The sequence below is a fragment of the Cinclus cinclus genome, chromosome 5, assembly GCF_963662255.1.
Source record: "Cinclus cinclus chromosome 5, bCinCin1.1, whole genome shotgun sequence".
NCBI classification, from domain to species: Eukaryota; Metazoa; Chordata; class Aves; order Passeriformes; family Cinclidae; genus Cinclus; species Cinclus cinclus.
In genome coordinates, this window is record NC_085050.1 from 59762092 (window position 1) to 59785243 (window position 23152).

Consider the following 23152-nt stretch of genomic DNA (forward strand, 5'->3'; position numbering starts at 1 on the left):
TAGTGCTTAGGGGCACTTGTCAGGGACCATTCTTCTGGACACTGTATAAACTCTGAACAAAATGGCAAACTGTACACTAAAGACCTTACAATCTAAGCATGAGAAAGAAGATAATAAATGGTTACAAGCAGATAGGAGAGTAGAAGCAAATGTTTCTCTAAATGTCCTCAGTGAAGCTGTTAGTATGGTAAATGGGGCATATATAACACATGGAGATTTTTTTTCTAAATTACGATGGTTTTTATAAAACAAATAGCAAAATTCCACCCTTAATGCACAGGTGAAACTGTATTTACAGAGGTTACATTCCTTACAGTAATGCAACATTTTTCATAGTTTAATTCTAACTCCACTTTTTTACAAGCATTTCTAATGAAAATGGTCTATAAGCCTTATCCTTTCTTAAAATATGCTCATGGGTTTGCTAAAACAGCAAAAGGCAACTGCAGTGCACCATGTACTTTAGTGCATGGTAAAATAATTCATGAGGCAAAGGGATTAGTCTTACATATAAGAAAAGGCATTGCACTGGTCAAGTGAGTTTGCATCTGATTATTTGAAATGGACATGTACCAAGTGAACAATGTGATCACAACCTGCTCTGGGTTTCCCTGACTAAAGGTAACACTCAAGCCAAGAGAAGTTTATCTTTAGTAAAGACTAAATGGTATAATTGGAAAATTCTAGAAATTCTTAGCAATCGTACACCTCTAATTTGCTATTGCATTTTTTGAATGACCCACTGTGCCTAGGGAAATAAATCTTTAAAGTCAAACCCCTGTATTCTTAAGTCAAATAATTCAACAGCAAGATTTTAGATTACCTTTGATTTTGGCATTACATTTACAAGGCTTGGAATACTACTCTATGATTATATCAGAGTTCCTCTTCAGTTGTTCCACTTGAAATTACATCTCCCATTCTCTCCAAATAACTGTTATAAATTAAAAGCAGCTCCTCAGAGATGAAATTTACTGAAGCTCCAAATCACGGTAATTAAACTTTTACACCACAACACACTATCACATGTTTCCAGATACTATTTTATAGAAATCAAAGGCAAGCTTTGTAGTGTCATTTCCCCTATATTTTTAAAGGAAGATGCATATGAAAAGATGTATAGTTGGGCGGGAAAGGCTTTTCACTCTGCAAGAATTCTGGGATCCAAAAAAATTTTCCTATTCCACATAAGGAAGAAATTGAACTCTTTCGAAATTTTCCATGAAGAAAGCCACAGAGAGACCACCCCAGGATAGCTAATAAAGTCGTTGTTAGGACATTTACTTGGGAAATGGGAGATTCAGGGTCAAACTCTTGCCTGACAGATGAGGGACATTGACCTGAATATTCCTCTTCCTAATGAAACACCCTAATTACAAGACATTGGAGTATAGTGGTACAAGGTTCTGTCTTTTTCATTTAGACCAGAAGTTTGAGTTTGGACCAGAAACATCATGCTAAGTAAATTTTTTTCAAAACTGATAATGTTTCTGAAAAAGTGTTGCTTGTAAGAAATTGGCATTTTCCAATGAAACACAGCTGTCCCTGATCAGTTCTTATGGTACTTTGTAAGCCAGAGGTTTTATGGCCAAGATCTATGGATTACTGCATTATTCACAAGTGGTAAAGCCATGCATAAATTAGGCCTCTAATGCCAATTAAGTGCTAATTCCATGTATCCTATGAGTTATGTCCTGGACTGTAGTACATCCTAAGACAGTTGCCAGTAATGCAAACAGGAACGAAGGTAACTTAAGACGTATTAATCTTAACAATGTTCTGGTAAAATCGTACATGAATACCTAGCCAGACTCTGTCTTCTTAGATTTAATACTCCTGATTAAAACATGGGTAGAAATGACTAGAAATAGGTTTGTGAACAGAAATAGATTTTTTTTTATGTACGTAAACATAATGCAAGAAAGTAATAGCAATAGTGGCAGGGTTTTTCTTCAAAGGCTCTCATTTTATCAGCTTTGTGTTTCTCTGGGTCTTTGAAGTCCTCCCCATTTTAACCTAAAGCCTAAGGACCACCTTTCATCCAATGCAGCATGAAACATACTCCCCTTTTCAGGGGATGGGGCTGAAGAAGTCGACTTCACCATGGGACACCGCTCAGCTACTTTAATGCTGGGAGTCTACCAGAGGCCATCTGGATGTCAACATGGTGCAGTTTTCAGCACTACTTCCCACTTCTCATCTCTCCAACCAATGTCCTTTTGCTGGCAGCATTCCACAAAATTTTTACTGCATGTCTTTTACCAGAGCCTTCACTGAGATTTTGACTAGAACTAATCACTTATTAAAAAAAAAAGTTAAACAGAAGCTGCTCAGTAAATTTTACAGCAGATACTACACTTTATTGATAGGGTTAAAATTAGGGAGAAGTGTGTCACAGCCTCAACTTTGAACTTTGTCTCTTAATTTTTTAGTAAGTGAACCATTGTGTCATTTTGAATGAAACTTAAGCACACTGAAAATGAGGTTTAATACAAATACAGATGAATAAACTGTAAAAGGCAATGCTCAGTTTGTGTTTATACATTTGTGTTTACTCAGAGCAGACTCTTTTTTTGCAGATAGCTCTTTGTTTAAAATGACCTCTTTTTCCACTATAATCTATTTAAAGATGAGTTTGATGACACAAGACTGCAGACATGACAACACACTAAATATTTGTATGCTCTTTTGCATTTTTAAGGTTTCCTCCAAACTACAGCTGATGAGTTTTGCTATTACTATGCAAGAAAAGATGGTGGTGTGTGCTTTCCAGATTTTCCAAGAAAACAAGTGCGAGGGCCAGCTTCTAACTCCCTGGACCACATGGAAGAATATGACAAAGAGGAAGAGATCAGCAGGTTCATAAAGATAAATGCTGTTTAATCTGAAAAAAAAAAAAAAACCAACCAAACCCTAGCAAAGCTTGTGGTTTTCACAGTGAAACAGCTCCGTGTGTGCTTATGCTGAACAGCTGTGTTTTCCAGATGTGACTTTCTTTTGCTGTTGCTAGTGTACATCAAAAAAGAAAGTTACACGAGTTTCAGCACTTCAGTACTATTTGATATTTGCCTTACTGAAAAGGTGTTAGAATCCTGCTCTGATCCACCCTGTGGATCTTGATTATTGTCCAGCCTGTGGACCATTCGTAGTTCTGGGAAGGAATCTATACCTAAATTTAGTATTTCTAAATGATATTACTATGATAAGTTTATTAGTAAAATATTTATGTTGTGATCTTCAATTAATTTCATTTGTGGGTGGTTTTTTTTGTGAAAATAATTAAATTAGATTATTCCACCATAAATCATTATTTTAAAATGGATTTTAGAAGCCAAATTTTATCCAAGTGATGAAATTTACTGTTTATTTTATAGTAGAAATTCTGTATTTCTAAATTATTCTCCTCTTTCACCATTTTTTTTCCTGCCAGTGCTCTACTTTCTGGATCTAAGTTTATTTAATGGTTTTTGTTTGGTTTTTTTTTTGTATGCAGACCAAATTTCCCTCAAGTGAAGATCAAGCTGATTTTCTGTATTATGTGCTGGCATACATTCAAGGAAATAATTTATACACATTAGCATATAAAAAATGTTTTATTTTAGACCTGTTTTTAATATCATTGCAGAGCAGCAATTTTATCTTTTAGGGACGCTGCTGTGTCATGGTTATGAGAAAGAAGAAATGTCTCACTATTTTTTTTAAATTTCTTTAGAAAACACAAGCACAACTGCTTCTGTATTCAGGAGGTTGTGAGTGGACTAAGGCAGCCTGTTGGAGCAGTACATTGTGGGGATGGATCCCATCGCCTCTTTATTCTTGAGAAAGAAGGATACGTGAAGATTTTCACTCCCGAAGGAGATATACTCAAGGAACCTTTTTTGGATATACACAAACTTGTTCAAAGTGGAATAAAGGTTGGATTTTATACTTACCTCTACCTTTTTATATTTAAGCATGTATACTGAAGAAATGGGAAGAATAGTTTTTAGATATTAATTTAATATAAGTAACAAAAAAGAGTAATGACAAGAGACAGTGCAGTTCTTTCTGGCAAAGAAATGAAAACTCGTAGTGGGCAGGGAAAACAGTGTCTTGTAACTCTTATCAACCTTTTTTCTTTCCCTTCATTCTTTCCTCACTTTAAATTCAAATGAAACTATTCAGCACCATCATTCCACAGCAATATCTTTGTATTTTCATCCTTTGAATTCATTTCCATCCCATTGAATTCAGATGAGTTTTGCTGTGGTGCCAGTGGCTTAGGGCCTCCCATGCCCCTGGGTGCCCAGGGAGCTGGACAGGAGGCGTCCTGGGAATGCTCAGGGATGCCCTGGAGGGGAGCAGGGGTGCTTATTCCCTCTTGGCTCGACCCCAAATATAGCACAAGCTTTCCTGGGTGGGAGGCTGCTTTAAAACTGTGTGTATTGGAGGGGCATGTAAAAGTGACTGACCCTCTAAATTCAGACATGAGGGCTGGTGGGATGAGCAGCAGCCATCCTGTTCACTGGGAACACTTTCATGGTCAGGGCAGTGAGTAGGGAATGGGCACTGATGGGAATATGTTGGAAGGTGGAGGTAAGAAATTACATCTAGTTATGGGGTAAGTACCAATGGAAAACTCATAAGAACATATTTTACTTGTGGAATGCTGTCAAGTGTTGTTCCATGCTGATTTCTTGTCACAATTCAGAGTGGTAATGCAAGTGAAATCCAGCTATAAAAAGAAGTTTTAAGTTGTAATCAGGTTATGCCTAGAATAGCCAGGACTATGTATCAAAAAGCTTTTATGCATGAAAGTTATAGTGACATACTCTTGACAGAGGGATCTTAAATAATAATTGTGACAAACTAGATCAATTTGAAATGCATAGCACATGTTAACTCCTAATTTTGTTCCAGCTATAAGGGCAAGAGGCCAGTTAGGATAGACTTTTCTGAGTGAAAATCTTTGAGGTTTTTAGTGTGTGTTGAAAAAGAGAGCAATGAAACATATTGCACCTTTTTCAGGAAAAAAAAATACTTTATATGATTATATATTTTGCTGAATGCTTCCCTTTCTGCCCCTGCAGATAGCCATTATGTTCAAGATATCCAAAGAGAAGGGACTTATCAGGGGTGTTTTTGAACAGCCATCTAAGGCTTTTTCATATTTCTTACCAAAAGTTCTGGTCACTGTACTTGTGGAAAACTGACAGTGAAATTTCCACAGAACTGTTATTGGTCCCAAAGAAACCTTTCTTGGAAACTTTTACAGCTGCAACTTAGAGACAAGGCTAAATGGAAAACTGATTTTCCATGCTTCTGAACGGGACTAACCTGCTTGATACAACTCTCAACAGGTACCTTCAGGATCAGATTCAATTTTTAGTTCTGTTTTAAATCTGTGACCTGATCTTTTCAATCTGTACTATTCTAACAATCGTATAATGCTCTACACTGGATCTGTTTCAACTGTAACATTTTGTGTAAATAATTTGATGTTTCTAAGATAGAAAGCCTAATTCAATTCCCTGAGATAACAGTCCAGTGATGGAGGAAAGTTGTAATGTAGTGTTTAAGCAGGCTGGCAAGAATGGAGGCAATTTTGCAGGTAAGGAGAAAGGGAACGTGCCTAGGAGCAAGACTCCAGCTCTTAAACAGAGAGAGTAAAGAATCTGTGGGATGAGTACATTACATAAAATAATAAATAAATCAAAAACCCCAAACCAAATATAACCAAAATGGTAGTTTTAAAACCAGGGTTTGTAAACATTTTTACATTTATCTTCTGCAGTCTGATTCCCATAATCATTGTCCATGGTCCCTTACTCACAAGGATGGGAGATCACTGTGGAAATGGCAGTATTGTCACTGCTTGAGAGAGTATTTGGTTTTACTTAACTGTTACACACTTCAATCCTAGAAATCAGTAATGGAGAATAAATACTCTGTGGACAGATGGTTTTTCAGCAGGCAGTGCAGAACAGTCAACAGTTAAAGAACACCTCAACAAACCACTATATAAAACACTGCATCCACTTGCACAGTGCAAACGTCATGGAATGTGTCCTTTGTACTCACTCAGGAAACATGTATAGTGCCAGAATTTGGATGTACACACTTTGAAGAAAACAAAAAAACTGCTCACATGTTTTCCAGCCTCAGAACAATAATAGCAAGGAAAGGCAAACAATTTTTTTCCCTAAAAAGAAGTAAAAATTTGCTCTCTTATACTCAAGTGTCTGAAAACAGCAGTTTCTGCTATTTTCTTTCTGTACCTGAAATACAAACAAATACTGAACTCCAGTGACAGTAAAACCAGCAAAAATACTTTTTCAGACCTCTAGAGACATATGTTGTACACAGTAAATAATTGGAATAATGATAATGACAATGGTAATGCTAATAATGCAGCTGTGGTTGAATCAAAGGTAATATAAATTGATGCCTCTAAGAAGAATTTTGGACAGCTATCCCAATAAGATATTTTTAATGCCAGTTGATGGAATAATACAATGGTGGTTGATTTTGTCTTCTTTTTTTAATTTCAAATGGAAATTTAGCAGTGATAAAATCATTATGTTGTAATAAAGTAGCAAATCTGTTCCAAAGAATCAACTCAAAACTATCTTGAGCCTGATATAACTAAGAAACTTAAGTGAAATATTTCCTTCATAAAAATAATCCTGGAGGTTAGTTCTGATCTCACTAACATATTTCACTCATTACAGCACTGGCAGTCAGATAAGGATGAAAACAATATACAAAAACAGAGGGAGAGAGGTGATTGCATTGTATAACAATAAGTCATGTTTCCCTCCTAAAAAGAGGCCTCTTTGTTTCTGTAATGGATCTACTGGTCCCTGTGTTGATGAAATTCATTTGGAGTCCCTAACATTGCTGTGAGCAAGTTTGTAGGGCTTCTTCACTGGCCCTGCTGCCCTAAGCACATCAACAGGATTGTCTGGACGTGCTTCATGTCCATCACTCCTGGGAGGGTCTGTGGGTATCAATAGAAAGTGAGTAAGAAGAGTGGTACAACTCTTTGCCCAAGTTTTATTGGTCCATTGGCTTCTAATGTTCATTGAAGTCACTGAGGTTCTCTGCTAGAAAATTGTTGCTGCAGTACATTTACTGACAGTTACATGATTTACTTTTAAGGAATTTAAATTTAAAAGCAGTGATAATTTTATCTACCTCCAGTATCTCAGAAGGAATTAGCACAAGCGTGGAGAAGTATTTCATAACAGAGATAGATTCCATGAATGGATGATGTTGACTTGTGCTCCTTGGCTGCCCTACTCAAGAGAACATTAGATGCAGGATTCCTGAAGATATTAAAAAAAAAAAAAAAAAAAGCTTAAGAACCAGTTTTTCTTTGCACATCTCCTAATTTTGAAAACTGTGACAGCACAGTTAGCAGGAATACTTTTTTTGATCTTCTATTTTTTAACTTCATTGTTAGAAGCCATGACTGGATATTAATCAAGAATTTGCTAATTCAGCATCTGTGGCCTTCTCCAATGCATTTTATGTCACCCTGGCTACATCAGTACTGTAAAGTGTGTGCACAGATTGGGCCCTTGGCCAATTCCCCTCCTGTCACCTACCCCCCATGTCAGGAATGTGGTGACAAGAAAAAGCCATGTACCTTGGCCTTGCCTCAAAGCTGAGCAAGGACATGAGACATGGACCTGTAACTCAAATCTAGGCCATGCACATGGCTCAACTATTTAGGGATATCTATCCCAGTGTAGTGGAGAAAATACTGGTTCCATCTCCTAATATATTAATGTATCCATTAATATTGCAAACTATCTTGAGTGTATACAGAAGAAAAGAATGAACCTTTTACCAAAAAAAACCCATAAAACACCCAAACTAAACGTCTGCTTCCCTGTTCTGGTGATTTACTGCTCCATTATGTTGTGGTGAAGAGAGTTATTAGTTGCAGAGCAACATTTTGCAGTTCTTCCTTCAAAGTTATGTAGCAAAGACAAATTTTTAATGAAAATATTAGAACCCATTTTTTCTTTCAGTCTGATTTTTCACTACTGTTACTTTCTTTCCATTTTCAACTATTGCTAGAAAAGAGAAAGAATGTTGACGTGAGAAGCTATTGAACTAATAATGGTAACACGTTTAAGTGTTTACTTTTAATCAATTATCTAGAAAACTTAGACCTGACGTGTCTGAATCTATTGTCAAAATTTAGGAAAAATAATTAAAGGCTTCAAAAATATCATGCAAATCTGATTTTATCCCATAATGCACTCAGCAGTGGAAAAATGTGTCAAAACAGTCCAAGCACTAATGATTTCCTGAGATGCAACAGTGCTGAATAAGGTGTTATTACAAGATCAGTCCAGTCACCTCAAGATTGTAGATACAATATTTAGAGAAAAATGATCAATTCTCCAACTTTTCATATTCCTGTGATTGTATTTTATCTTATTAACTTTATTATTTCCTAAGATTTGAAAACCTTTAGGTTAGCAGCAGTCACCATAAAATGTAACACAACGTATTACATCAATTTTCACTTGCTTTCTTCTCTCCTGAGCCCAAAAACCTGTACTGGTCTAAAATATATTGGTCTAAAATATATTGTTCAGAATGCAAGGCATTAAGATATGCTTTGGCAACAACAAAAAAAATGAGGAGCTTACCACTTCTCTTGGGAATTAAATGCTATAATCACCTTTCAGGACACTTTTTGAAAAGCTAAGTAGCTCTAGGGCTGCAACTGTTACTCCTTAAATCATTTTTGTGGTTCTTCCCTATAATCATTCTACTTCCCCAAATCCTTTTAAAACAAAGGACCTCAGAACTGTACAAAGTAGCCAAGTTTACATCTTAACTGCTGCCAGTGGTAAAATCAAGTCCCTGTAGTTAGAAGGTCGTTTTGTACTAATAAATCCACCAACTGAGCGCTTTAGGTATGGAATTGCAGCAAGGCTTCATGTTCAGTTGTTTTGTCATCTCTGATCCTTAGGCTGTTTTCAGTTTATTGCTTCTTTTTGTTTGTTTTGTTTTGTTGTGGGTTTTTTTGCTTTGGTTTGGTTTTGATTGTGACTAAGCTCTGGTGCATCTCTGGTGTGTATCTGCTGGCTACAGGGTCATAAATTGTGCAGCCAGCAAGAATGGCTGCACTCCGCTGCACTTTGCCTCACACAGTGCTGAGAGCAGAAACCCCTGCAAAATGGGTGTCTTTAATTTGCCATTATGCAATTACCACTTGCACTTTTGTAGAGATTCAGTTATTTATATTTTTTTTTTAGCTAGTAATTAAATATTCCTCGTGCAGCTCATGGGAATACCATGATAAAGGGCAAAGTTTCTGAGGAAGGGAAGGGAAGGGAAGGGAAGGGAAGGGAAGGGAAGGGAAGGGAAGGGAAGGGAAGGGAAGGGAAGGGAAGGGAAGGGAAGGGAAGGGAAGGGAAGGGAAGGGAAGGGAAGGGAAGGGAAGGGAAGGGAAGGGAAGGGAAGGGAAGGGAAGGGAAGGGAAGGGAAGGGAAGGGAAGGGGGACAGAAAATCTCAGTTAAATGGTATAAGAGATCACTGTTGAGAACATATGAGTTAAACTCGACCTCTGTCACCTTCTTCTCTGATTTAAGACTATGGTTTTCCTTATCAGAAACACTTAAACAGAAACTTCCCCTAAATATGAAGCCATAGTTACCTTCTTAGTTCCTCTTGCTTTCAAATTATTATCAGTAAGACTAAGTGAGTTTTTTAATTCCCAAAGTTTTTTCAATGCTATATTCCTATTTAATTCCTTGCAAATATTTTAACAGTCAGTTCTCTTTGCAGGGAAAAGAAAACTCCATAGAAATATCTGACAATTATTTTAAGTGTAAACTCAGCAAATTTCCAAGTAGCCTTTAGGTGAGTTAAAAGTTAGATATATCTCTTACTGTGTTTTGGTAGTTTTTATATCAGAGCACAACTGCTTTCAGTCCCACAGAATCTTATTAATGAGTGATCCAGTGATCCAGGTAGGAATTTTCTGTGATGCCATGAAGACTGCTGTGGGACACCACAATTTATATGTTCAGTATATGAGTGTGGGAGTGGACTATCAGGTATTAAATATGTTAACTGTGCTGCTCTGAGCCAATTATTCCAGAGTTTCTCAGGATCAAATGAGCATCTGGTCGCCACAGGCATCTTTTTTGCTGGAATGCATGATTAATAGTGAAACATCTTCTGTGCCTTCACATTTGTGTCAAGATACCAAAACAGACTGCCCAGGGAAATGGTGGAATCACCAACCCTGGAGGTGTTCAAAAGAGAGGTGGATGTGGCACTTGGGGACGTGGTTTAGTGGTGAACATGGTGGTGTTGGGTTAATGGTTGCAGTTAATGATCATAGAGGTCTCTGCCAAAGTTAATGATTCCATGATTTTGGAACATGTAATCACATGAGTATCTATTAGTCAGGTCGTTCAACATATAATAATCAAATAATTTTTTTTAAAAAATTGCCACTACTTCCAGCACTAGAAAAGCCTGCTCTAAGAAGCCTTTAAGAGGTTGTGCTGTCTTTGCAGTGAGGAGTGGCCACAGAAAACTACAGGGATATAATCTATTTTAAACTTTAATCTATTTTAAACTATTTTCAGTGTGGGAATCATATTGTTTGTGTTATTTTCTGAAGTGCTCAGTTCTGTCACTGATAAAACTTCTCACTTATTCCTCTTGACTGGATGTGTACATTTGTTCTTGCATCTTGTTGATGCACAGACAGGTCTAAGTTAACACATACACTGTCCATTGATATCCACAGGATTTATGTTACTGACAGAATACCCACAATTCGCATAATTCATGCTAATCCTTCCATCCATGTCCAGCAATTTCAATTTATTTTCTTCTGAACACTTACATGAATGAGGCTAAAATCAATGAATGAACCTTTCTTGAACTTTTTGTCCTGACATCACAACAAGCTGTGCTCTCCTCCACTAAGCACTAGCTTGTGGTCTCTACAAAGGTTATTTGCTCTCTGCTCCCTTGAAAGCCAAACTTACAGTGGCTACTAAATTCCTGACCAATTGATACCAAAAGGGATTGTTTTGATGAATGTAGAGAAAGGGGAGCAATGGAAGGCTGTATTTTTCTCCAGGCTGCACTAGAAGGACAATTGAGAGATCCTATCTGAACTTCTTCCTTCTTCAACCCAATGGGCCTGCAGTTCTTAGAGTTATTAAGAAACAAACTATGAAAACTCTGGAAAGTAAATCCTTATTCTTCTACCACACCAAACTATCATCTCTATATGAAGAACAGGGATAGTCCTCTAAAATAACAACACCAAGGCACAGTGTCATACAAAAGTATGACATGTTTTATGATGAACAAACCAAGATTTCTTTTTAATTCCATTCTACACAATTAATTGCACCAGTGCTGAGTGCAAACTCTATTTGCTGTCCTGCTCCTGTATTTCTAAGAGTAATGAAATAGTAAATCCGTGTAATATAGGTGCATAGACCCAGGCAGGGGGGCAAGGTGAATAAAATCATTGACATATAGCAATTATACATTCTGGTGTATTCTTGGGTCTCCTGGAGCTCCTCTTTCAGGGTATGAAAAGGGGGACTCTAGCATGTCTTTGGTGAGAAACAGAAACACTACATTGCCTGTGTTGTTGCAAAAATGATAGACCTCTGATTTCTCCTGGAGACTGCAGAGGGAAGTGTGAAGTCTGCTTTTCAGCACAGGACTTGCAAGTGAAGGGATGTCAGGTCACAGGACATGGGGGTTTTTCACTCATCCGAGAGGTCAGAAGAGCAGCACTCAGTCTGTGGCACAACAGACATCACTGTTGAAGCCACACCTCACCTGTGACCTGCCCACTAGGCACCACAATGAATTGCTTTTAAATGTCTTGACATAATTGGAGCAGAAGACTCAGAAAGAAGTAATGGTTAAGGTCTGCAAATGACCAAACGTGAAAAAATCAGGACATTTTAAGGATAAACCACATAGAATATCATAGGTTATAGTGACCTTAAATAGTAACAAAACAGGCACAATGCACACAGCACAACAGTCTGCATGAGAATTCAGCCTTCTTCATGAAAAGGAAGATTTATTTTTTTTTCTTAATTTTTTTGTAATTTTCAAGAGGGTGATATTACTGTTGTGAGGACTTAATATACTTTCACTGTGTTCAGAAACTGTAAAATACTGCATTTTAACCAAAGATTGTATAATGACAGTGAAATGTGCCTGGATTTTTCATTAACTATTTGCAGGTTTTGCTTCTAATGCTAATAGGGGCACAACAGGCCTTTGAAAGAGGTTGATCTTAGCACCATACAGCTTTGTTGAAAATCAAGTTTCTTACCATGTAAAAAGCATGTGCCAAAAGCTCTAGAGACCTCTATTTTTGTGTGAGAGACTGCACTAGGTAACCATACTCAAGCTAGCAATTGTGGAACAGTGCAGTGGCTCTCAGGTTGTAAGCTGACCAGATGAAGAATTGCCAGTTTATTCTGAGGAAATTTGAATCAACAAAACATAATAGTTTCTGTTGATTTTGGGTAGCGTGTCTCAGATTTGAGGAGCTGAGAGGGGAAAGAAGATAATACTTTATCATTTTACATGGACATGTGTAGATTTTAATGTTCTGTGTTTCCTTGAGAGGAATCCCATGGTGCCAATTAACCTAACTTATTCCAAAACAATTCTCTGTTTGGAAAGAATAATTTTCATTGTGGGTGTTCCATGAAATTGTATGCCTCATACCCTGTTATTACTGAGATGTGTGCAGTGCAATTGAGAATGCCAGTTTCTTTTCCATGCTCTGTATAGATTATAGCTGTATCCCACACACAGTGCTAGATAATCCCTACTTTAATTTTGTTATGTGTACAAATCCTTTTTGAACATTTAGCGGTTTAAAAAATGTAAAAATCCATCATCTTCTGAAACTACATTTGTTAAAACCAAAAGCTGAATTTAGAAGTGATCAAAACCAATGAATAACATGACAATTATCTAATTAAAAGGAAATTATTGCGTTTGCTGAAATATAACAGGCAGATCATGATAGCCAACACAAAATGGCAAAGAAGGAATAAAGTTACGCAGAAAATTCCATGGTTTTTAGCCAACACAGTTTCAGCCACATGTTTTTCTTTAATGGGAGGAGGTTTAACAGTCCACTAAGGCTCCAGGATTCATCATCCCTTTAAGCTCTTGGACACCCCAAAAACTGTAATGAGGTCCTAAGAATCCTTCAGGGAGTCCAAGATGTACTGGAGCTCTCAAAACCAATCCTGTGTCCTTGGGACTTCTCTGTGCTTTCCTGTCCATCAGAGCTATGATTTCCTTTTGTTACATCCCTTGTACTGTGCCACACAGAAAAAGGATCCTGTGTTTGTCTTAAAAGAGGTGAAAAATTGAGTAACACATTTACTTTCATAGTTAATACAGCCCAACTGCTATTCCTATATATATTTCCCCCAGATGCCACCAAACAATTTTCCCTTATATCCTCTTACACACATTTTCTGATACGCTTTTAAGTCTTACTCCTTAGACAGGATCAGTAAGTTGAGTTGAGGGAGGAACACTTCCTCCAAGGAGCACTGGTATATTATCATGTTTTCCACCCATTTTATCCCTTCTGCAGTAAAAGTCGGACAAATGATCTGCCCCTAATTAATGGTTTATATATAATTTTAGCTTTAAAAAGCAGTCAGAACTAATTTTTCCCATTACCAAAAACATAAAAAGCTCCAAAAGATGAAACCACTTAGTAGCTGACACTTATTTTTCTTCATTGTCAGTGTCTGCCTACATTCTCATATTGCTGGAAGTTTTAAAGAAATTATTCCATAAATCTCAATAAAGTAATATTCTCTCTTAGATTTAATTTGGAAAATGGAATATACAATCTGTGGGAGAGAGGTCTGCAAAATACTTTCAACCATTTGTTTTTAATTTACAGCAGATACTTTTTTAAACCTTGATCTATCTTCAGTGGCTTTGGATTGCAATCCCTACAGCTGAATTGCAATAACTTTAATTTATGTAATAATGATTATTTTTATGCTAACTGAATGCCTTGAAAAGAAATGCCTTGAAAAGAGGGAGTAAATCATCCAAAAACTTTTATATTTTAGGGCATTCTTAAAAATGTGGTGAATCTCCATCAACTGGATTCTCAATCACTGCAACAGCCCAGAGACGACGCACAAGTGGTAGTAGATGTCTGGATCTGAGTGATGCTGTAGTGTAAATGGGAAGAGGTTTTTTTAATATCAAACCACATAAGAAAAGTACTTACTTGAGCTCTTCCTTAAAGAAAGCACATACCTCTCCATAACAAACTGGATACTTAATGGCTAGTAATGAATGTAAAATGAGGTTGTCCACCTCACAGAGGGCTAGTTGAAGACGTGACCAAGCGCTACTGACTCTCTTTATCAAGTAGCAAACCATGTTTAGGGCTGTTGAAACCTTGAGCACTCTAAAGATCTCATCAAACCAGTAGAATTTCAGATCAGAAGAGAGGTGATGTGAAACAGTGGCAGCTTCCATTGCTGCTGTTTTCCTTCCCCATTATGGCCTTACAAGATACCACAGGACAATATTATCAGGACAGGATGGCTCCAGTGACTTTTTGAGGGAAAGAGCAAGAAGTCACAGTGCTCTCATGTAACAAGCAGGTGTGTGCCTGTGTAAATAAGCCAGAAGATCAAATAAACCTCAACAAGCCACCTACGAGATTACTCCAGTTTGTCTCAACAGTGACTTACAGATCACAGCCCTGCCAAACCCAGGCTAGGTCCAAACATATGTCCAAAGTCTGAAGCAGGAGACAAATTCAAAAGTAGGGAATATTAGGGAACTGCCCCACTGAAACCAACCCCTGTGGGGTTTTACCTCTTTGCTAGATCTCCCTCACTGGGGAAAATCAAAACTATTTCACAGACAGGATCCATGTTTCTCCAAAGGCCTGTGGGCCTGGGAAGGCTGCAGGTAAAATTGGATCAAACCCTTTGTTTACAAACGTTTGGTAAAGAAATGTGTAATGGATCACTTAATTTAAAAGTAATGTCATTTCTGAAGCAGAAGCATTAAAAAAATGTAGTTTTTCTGTAGTTAGTGAGTCAGTGTTTTGCATTCTCCTTTCAAATCATATGGTCCATTATTTTTTTTTCTTGTAAAATGCTATATTAGACTTACATGGTACAAATAAAAAACCAAAAGGAGCATAGTTCTATACAATCCATATATAATCCCCTATTTCGTATAAAATGCATATACATTTCATCAATGTATATAAATTTTATCATCTGCATAAATAGTTCAACTTCCAGTTAAATGTTCTAAGGAAAAGAAGGTAGCAAATGACTTAGTGAAGTGAATTTAATTTGCTCCTTACTAACCTAGTAACTTCTGAAATAATTTTATATAAATGGTCAAAAACAAAAAACCCAAACAAAATGCATGAAAGAAAATTACTCTCAATCTGAGCAGAAATAAACTTACTTTTAATAAGGCCTGGGAATTCCTTTATTCAACAAAACAAAAATGTACCTTTGACAACCCGTGAATAATTTAGGTGAATTGAAGCATAATGAACTTGGTAGTGAATTTTGTTTATTTGATTTCCTTAAGTGTTGTAGTTCATTGAAGGAGAAATTACAATCAAACTAGAAATTACAGATGATATGAAAGTGAAGAGAATGCCTTATGCATGTGTTAGAAGTTCTAAATGTGCAGTGAAGGAGAGGGTTTTTGGGGGAAAAAAAACAACAACAACAAAAAAAACCAGTTTCAAAATTGCTGATTTGGTTAGCAAATGTGTATGGGCACTGAGCAGTAAGCAGTGACAAAGAAGAAAAGTGCAAAGGAGTATTGTTGTGTTATAGTATCACTCTGTCTGGAGTATTCAGAGAAGCTCCCAAGGCTGGACTGCACAAAACTTGCACTTCTTCCATTATGTTCCCTCGTTTTCTATGTGAATTCTGCCCATTTACAAAAAGGTAGAATAGTGTTTTCTTAATGCTGTCCTCAAGCACACAATTCTTCATTTGATCAAAAACTAGTGGAATTAGGATTTGTGTTCAACTGATTAAAGGTCTGGGTCCATGATACTTTGTTTCAGTTCTAGCTGTTTGAAACTTTATCGTCTTAATTTTGAGACTGAACATACACTGTGTTGTTCTAATTGCACTGGCTTTTTGCAAAGAACTTTGTACTGTATTCAGCCAAGTTACAGGGTTTCCAAGATCATGGTCTTGGCTCAGGATAAATGGAGCCAATGAGCTAAACAAATTCCTGCTTTCTTGGTTCTTATAGTACGAGAAAAATGGAAAGAGCAGGATACTTTTACTGCTTTATACAAGTGAAACAATCCTGGAAACTGCAAAAATGTAAGTTAGCTGTATTTATGTCAGAAAGACACACTATTTTAGAAATTATTTTTAGCTTTCTTTCAAAAGGTGAACCACAAATTATAACATTAATGAAACAAACATTTCTTTCTTGGAAAGTTTAGGAAAAGTTTGATTTAAGATAATCAGTTTGGGATTTAAAATAATAAAGAAATTGAGGCTAGTACAGACCAAATATTGTGTGCTCGTAACATGTAATAGTAGTAGCTCTGTGTTAAATGAGGATACACATGGCTATATTTGTTTGAACTTCTGCTATTGAGAATGCTTTTCTAATGAGATAGATTTTAAAACTGGGGTTGAAATAAATGAGTAATGGAAAAAAAGAAAGAGAAGGGACTTCTAATCAGGAAAACAGTGTACATTCTTTCAAAGTCATGTTTATAAGTTCAGAGAAGCAGTGGATCTAGTTCAAAGACAAACCATATTTCAATCTGCTTTTCAGAACTACCATATAGTTCACTACTAATGTTTGCTTTCAGATAAATCTTAGCCCAACAACAACTGATTACTTGACATACATTATTGAGCATCATCATGGGCTTTCAGTTGTAAGGTATCCAATCTCTGTGGGAATTCTGAAAGGGCAAATCTAGTCTTGATGCAGATCTTGAACAAAATATATGAGTTGATTCAGGAAGTTAATGTGGTTGAGCCACTAAATAAAAGCGACCATAATATAATTAAGCTCAACATCCTCCCATGGGAACCTACCATAAGGTAATAATATTACAGTACTTTTCAAAAAAGGAAGATTTTTATATTGAGGAAGTTAGCAATAGCCTGAAGGGGAAAGTTAGGAAATTAAAATCCATAGAAGCAGCATGGAGGTTCTTTAAAAGTACCTTATTAGACTCGGGGAAAATATGTATATACTGGAACAATCAGGAATCAAGAAGGTGAGAAATATTACAAGGTACAAGGGAATGTTCAGGCCCCCCAAAAATAATAATCCTATAATAAAATGGAAATCTAACTCAAGTGGCACAAAATGAGCAGAATATAAATTCAGAACACCAGAGTGAGGGTTATATCCTGCCATTGTTTCACTGACAGAGTAAGTAGGAGTCTCCCATAAATATTCATGGTAGAACAACATTCTGAGGTTTAAGAGGAAATTTAAAGGACAAATAGGGGAAAATACAGAGAATTTTTAAAAACATTGTGATAGAAGAACTTCATCAAGCTAGGTGATGATCTTTGGCAGGGGTTGGTTAGCTGGACAGATGGAGTATAATAAAAGCAAAAGATACAACTTGATTTCTTACCATAAGAGAAACTGAGAAAAGCAGATCCTATAGTTGGTGTTTAACTCTGCTGCTTCTCCACCTGCAGGATGAGAAGGTGGGGGTGGGGGGGGGGGGTGGGGAAGAGGGAGAAGAGAAATCATGGAAAGCACCAGCATAAATTACTCTTAAAATAAGGGCTCTAAAGCAACTGAAAATTTGAGTTAAGGTAATGAAGCTGTGCTATTTGTTTTTAGAATATTTCTTCTTTGAATCTGGCTTCAAAAGGGCTCTGAAGGTCATCCTGCAAATAACAGAAGGGAGAACAAAAAAAACTAGATGAAAAATTAGGAGAATTGTGAAATTAGGGCCAAAAAACCATCTTGCTTTTAGGTTAATTTCTTGCCACAAACAGAATACTGTCAAAGAATCTGTAAGATAATGAAGAAAAATTAATTTATATTTCTAGAAGTTTTTATTTCGTGTTTCTAAAGAAAGGGGTATGCTGCTCATGCAATAGAAACACCCTGTTGTGGTTCTGACTGCCGTCAGGCAAGAACTGCACTGTATCAATGCCTCTGGACATATCTTCAGTACACTTCTAAATTAGGAGTGAAAAACAAAAAGAAGAAATAAATAATACAAATCTTTAAAATACTTTTTAAATGTGTAATCTTGTATTGCTTTCAGAAAATCAGCTGTTACTTTGAAAAGTTCATAACTAAATGTCAGAATTTGCTGGTGATACAAGATTGAGTGTGTTGGAAGGAAGTCTAGAGAGATTTTTTTAAAATATAAGTAATGAAATGGCACAGTAGTTCAATATAACATAACAAAAACTTTCAACACACAAAGAGCTTTCTCACCTTATTCTGTTCTATCCTGGAAAAAATATAAGGAGTGTCAGTGGCAACTCAAAAAAATCTAACCAACTAAAAAAAGCAGGTGTTAAGCAGTATCTAAAAGAGGTATTTGGGTAATGAACACTGTCACTATTTAACTCAGTAGCATACTCAGCAGTACAGCAAGACACAATTGACTAAAATAGTATTGAAAAGCGTTTTGACAGTGTCTAAAAATATATTTAATTTGGAATAAACAAGATCTAGCAGAAATAGGTGAAGTAATGCTTTTCAGAGGAGGCAATACTGCCTTTTCATTCTGTTTTTTCTTTGACAAAAATATTTAACAAATTGAATTGTCACACTTGAAAGGAATGACATTTGAGGAACATAATCACTTGTCTGTTACAGGCTGCTGCTTTGATGGTTTTAATTCAGCACCAATTAATGAAGTATTCGCTTGTAGCTTTTCTGTTACTATAATTTATTATCCAATTGTTTACAAAAAACACAGCAGCCATGTAGCTTTCCTGATAGGGAATTGGGCCATCTGTCAATAAAACTGGGTACAGGTAGGTGCTGTGTCTCCTTGTGTGGTAGCCTTTAGAACAATCACCTTTAATCTTTGCTTCAGATCCCTTGTCCAGAAATAATGTAGTGCTAGCGTTTGTTTTCTGTGTGGGACAGAACCAAGCATCTCAAAATTAACTTTTATGTGAAACTTGAGGTATGCTGCAAAGCTTGGTGACTTGATAACTCATTTAGGCTACCCCACTCACATGTGCAAGCTGGTTTGTATCAGGGCTAGATGCAATAGAAAGCATTTCCAGCAGTCACTAGGAATTGTCAAGATATGCTTCTGGGGAGGCTTATAAAATTACAAAATACTGGACACAATATACAATAATACAATTAAATTCAGAGAAGCAGGTCCAAAGGCACATAAAAAGTCAATGGTCCTTGCTCACAGAGACCTGCTGTGCTACTGCATGAAATTAAATATTGTTTGATAAAAGGGACTCATTGCTCTATAGAGATCAAGGACATTATCCAGGATATGCAAATTAAAGACTGCAGTCCCTGTCATGAATCAAATGCAGAATTCCTCTCCTGATCCTTAGGAAGGTTGTTTGGAAACCTTCTCAGGTCAAGACTAGAAATTCTAGTAAAAACAAAAAAAGAAAGGAGAAAAAGTCCATAACACCATAACAAGTGGCTTGATAGGTTAAGTCTTTAGATTAGATGCCTGAACCGGGCTTTTTTTTTTTTTTTTACCAATTAGGATTTTCCAGCAATACCTGCCACAGAAATGTTTTGCCAAAAACCCTAGACTAGCATGAGAGTCACAGACTCTCGCAGAGGACGATTACATTGGGGATGCCTAATTGCATTGGAAATCTCTAATTTCATTGCCACACTGAACTACCCCACTAGCAGAACAAGGTCCTGAAGCCTTCTTCTGTTCCCTGGGCTGAACAAGCCCCACTCCCGTGGACTTTCCACAGAGAGCAAACGCTCCAATCCCCAGCCCCCCTTCACTGGGCTCACTGTGGTGTAGTGTCACCACTCTGGTGCTGAGGGGCTGTAGAACTCACAACTACAGGTGCAGCGTTCTCCTGCAGCCTCCTGAGTGCAGAGAGAAGGGAGGATGACAGGTTTCTCTGCTGCCTGTGCTCTTGTTAAGCAGCCCAGTCTGCGGCTGCTTCTCTGCTGCCAGGGCACTCTGCTGGCTCACGTTCAATTCGCTGTCTGCCGAGACCCCCCACTCCCTTTCAGCAGAGCTGTCCCCAGCCAGTCAGTTCCCTGCCTGCATTGTTGCAAATGTAATGGGATTTGGAAAAGAAAAAGTCTGCAGGAATCTCTATCTGTAGTTCTGATTCATTCCTTCTGGCTGGGCTATCCAGTCAGAAGTAGTTCTTCCCCAACACAAAGAAGATCACGGTTTCTGTTTAAAACCTAGAATCTAGAGATAGCTCCCCTGAGATATCTTTCTTATCCTTCAGTCCCTCTTCCCACCATAAAACCCATCAAGCTGCTTTAAACACTGTAAGGTTTAGAACTTCTTATCAGGCTGGCTCCTCTCTGTCTTAAGAATTGCTTTAATTCCTCAAACACTAGAATTCAAATGAAATTTGCCAAGTGCATGGATGTGCATCAGAGTTCTGAAATAATAGATGCTGTGATGCTATTGGCTTAATGGCTGGGAACTGCAGATGTGCAGAGAAGGGTATGAAAGAAGCCTCACCACTCACACTATTTCAATAAAGACTGTCCTTTAAGGAGCTGATTTTCAGAACTCTTAATCACTGCTGTAACCAAATACTTAGACTTGAATATTTATTATATACCTAGGGCATTAAATACTTATTGTGATTTATAGCTTGGGTTAGGATGTTATTTTTAAATAAGCCACACGTAAAGTACCTTCAATCCTGTCCATTCACACGTGCATGAGGCAGACTCCAAAGTCATGAAATTGGCTTAAAAGCCACATGCCTAAAAAGTCCGTTTGAAAACAGGGGGAGTGGAAATTCACTACCTCCTTACTTTTTAGTTTGATTTGTGCTCTCAGACTTCTTCCTGCAATCAAGAAGCCTGAAGGTTTCAAATTAAAAAGCTGAAAACCTACTTGCAGTGCTTTATTCTACTAATTTCAGCTTTCAATACACCTCTTATACTTTGCAATGCTTGTAATTTAATTGCAAGCACTGGCTACACGACATACTAAGATGTGTGCACACAGCTATGTAGCTGAAAATTCCACAACATAATGAAATATTAGTTGTAATTAACAAGAGACTGGATTGCTGAGGTTCTGTGGCATGCCTGCAAATGTTTGAGCCCACATTCCTTCCATACAGTCAGCTCTGACGAGGCTCATAAGTCCCTCATGCAATGAGACTGTGGGAAGAGCCCATATGGGCAGAGAGCAGGGGAACCTGCTGGTGTTCTGGAGAATATCTGCTTTGTTTCAATCTTCAGAGCAGAAAGGGCAATTTTCATATTACACTTATTACATTTCATGTGTCCCTGGGAGATTTTCCTCTATCAGTTCCAAGAACAATTGCAGGAAAATATTTCTGAGTTTATGAATTTTTGGAGGAAGTAAATTTACCACTTTTAAATATGTTTAAACATTTACATTTTTATTCCTCAGATATAGCAAACTGTATATAGCCTGTCATTTTTTCAGAAGTTACTGTTCTTTTTCTCCTAAGGGAATATGGTTTCTGAAGCTTTAGGGGGGTTCTACTAATTATTACATACCTCATATTTCTAAAGAAGAAATTATGTTTATGTTAGCTATTTTCCTTTCAGGAATTGTTCCATTCAGTACTTAAAAGTATAGACTGCAGATATGTGAATTTCCTATTCCTTTTTGGGGGGAAGAAGAGTAATAGTAAATGTTGACATTTATCAAAGAATAATATATTGGTGTATTACAATATTCTGTCAGCTCTAGTAATTTTTTCTACTTTGAATTGGAATAACTGTCACATTTAGCTAATGTCCATTCAAACGCAAAAGTGTAAATAATGACATCATTTAAAACAGATGACCAAATCTTCCAACAACAACAACAACAAAATCAGGCACAATGAATAATATTTACTTGAATTTCAAGTTTATATTAAGTAATCCAATGGGCTATTTGAAAAAAGCTGTCAGGCATCTTTGGATTAAATTGGTCCACGTCATTTGTGTACTGCATGTCTTTGAAAGATGACTTGAAAGATACAATACCAGTCAATAATTCCATTACAAACTAATCCAAGTGGTAGATATTTGTCTAAGGACAAGAATGCTGATGAGCCAGTCATGTTGAAGAAAAAAAAAATCAGTCCATGACTCCTCTAAAACATTTTTTTAAGTTTGATTCCAAGAAGCCTTTGTGGAACAACTGTGTTAAATGTGCATTTGTCACATGGAAGGGAAAATGGATTCCTACATAAAATAATTATGATGATACCTACTTCTTTTAGAAGACAGAAACACCAAAGACCATAGTTCCTTTCTTCATGTGAACCCTAAGACTCGGGACTGAAACTTTGGTTCTTACAGACAATCACATTTTGGACAAATTGCTACTGCTGTACTCCTATCATTCCTGGACTGTTTGGGGTTTGGTTTTGTTTTGTTTCAAACAAGTTACAAAGATGGCTTAACTTCAGAGAGATTTTCTTAATGAAATCCATTCCACCCAGAAGGTGTTCTCTCTAACAAATGGGAAACATCACTAAATTTAACCCAAAGTCTGAGCATATGGAAAGCTACATAGATGATGTCAGACATTACAAATATTATTTGTACTTGCTAGTTTACTTCAAGGGAAATTATGAGAATGACATCATAATGATGACTGACTAATTTTTATTAGTGTTTTCTCTCTGAAACTCTAGACTTAGAGTTATAAAGAAAAACAGCTTTTAAAATGCCGTATCTGTTATTCTTTTCTAACACTTTGTGATCTTCTTATTTATAAAAGATATTAATATTTTAAAATACCATAGATACTATCAGCTCTTATTCTACTCCTTTGACATGTCAAATATTTTTTGTCAAAAAGAAAAAAAAATATTTAATGCTCATAAAAGATAGGAAATGATCACATCTTCTTTTAAACTAATTGCTGCTTGGGTTGGCCTACCAACCTATAAACTCTACTGAAAGAGTTGTAGTTAATTT

General features: G+C 36.8%; 1 protein-coding gene across 1 annotated transcript in view; it reads left to right on the top strand.

Moving 5' to 3' along the window:
* HHIP (hedgehog interacting protein) overlaps positions 1–23152 on the top strand; it is a 67954-nt gene that overhangs the window by 11815 nt on the left and 32987 nt on the right. Inside the window, exons 3-4 of the mRNA XM_062493867.1 lie at positions 2702–2858; positions 3713–3914. Of these exons, the coding sequence (XP_062349851.1) occupies positions 2702–2858; positions 3713–3914 (359 nt within the window). The remainder of the gene's footprint in view (positions 1–2701; positions 2859–3712; positions 3915–23152) is intronic.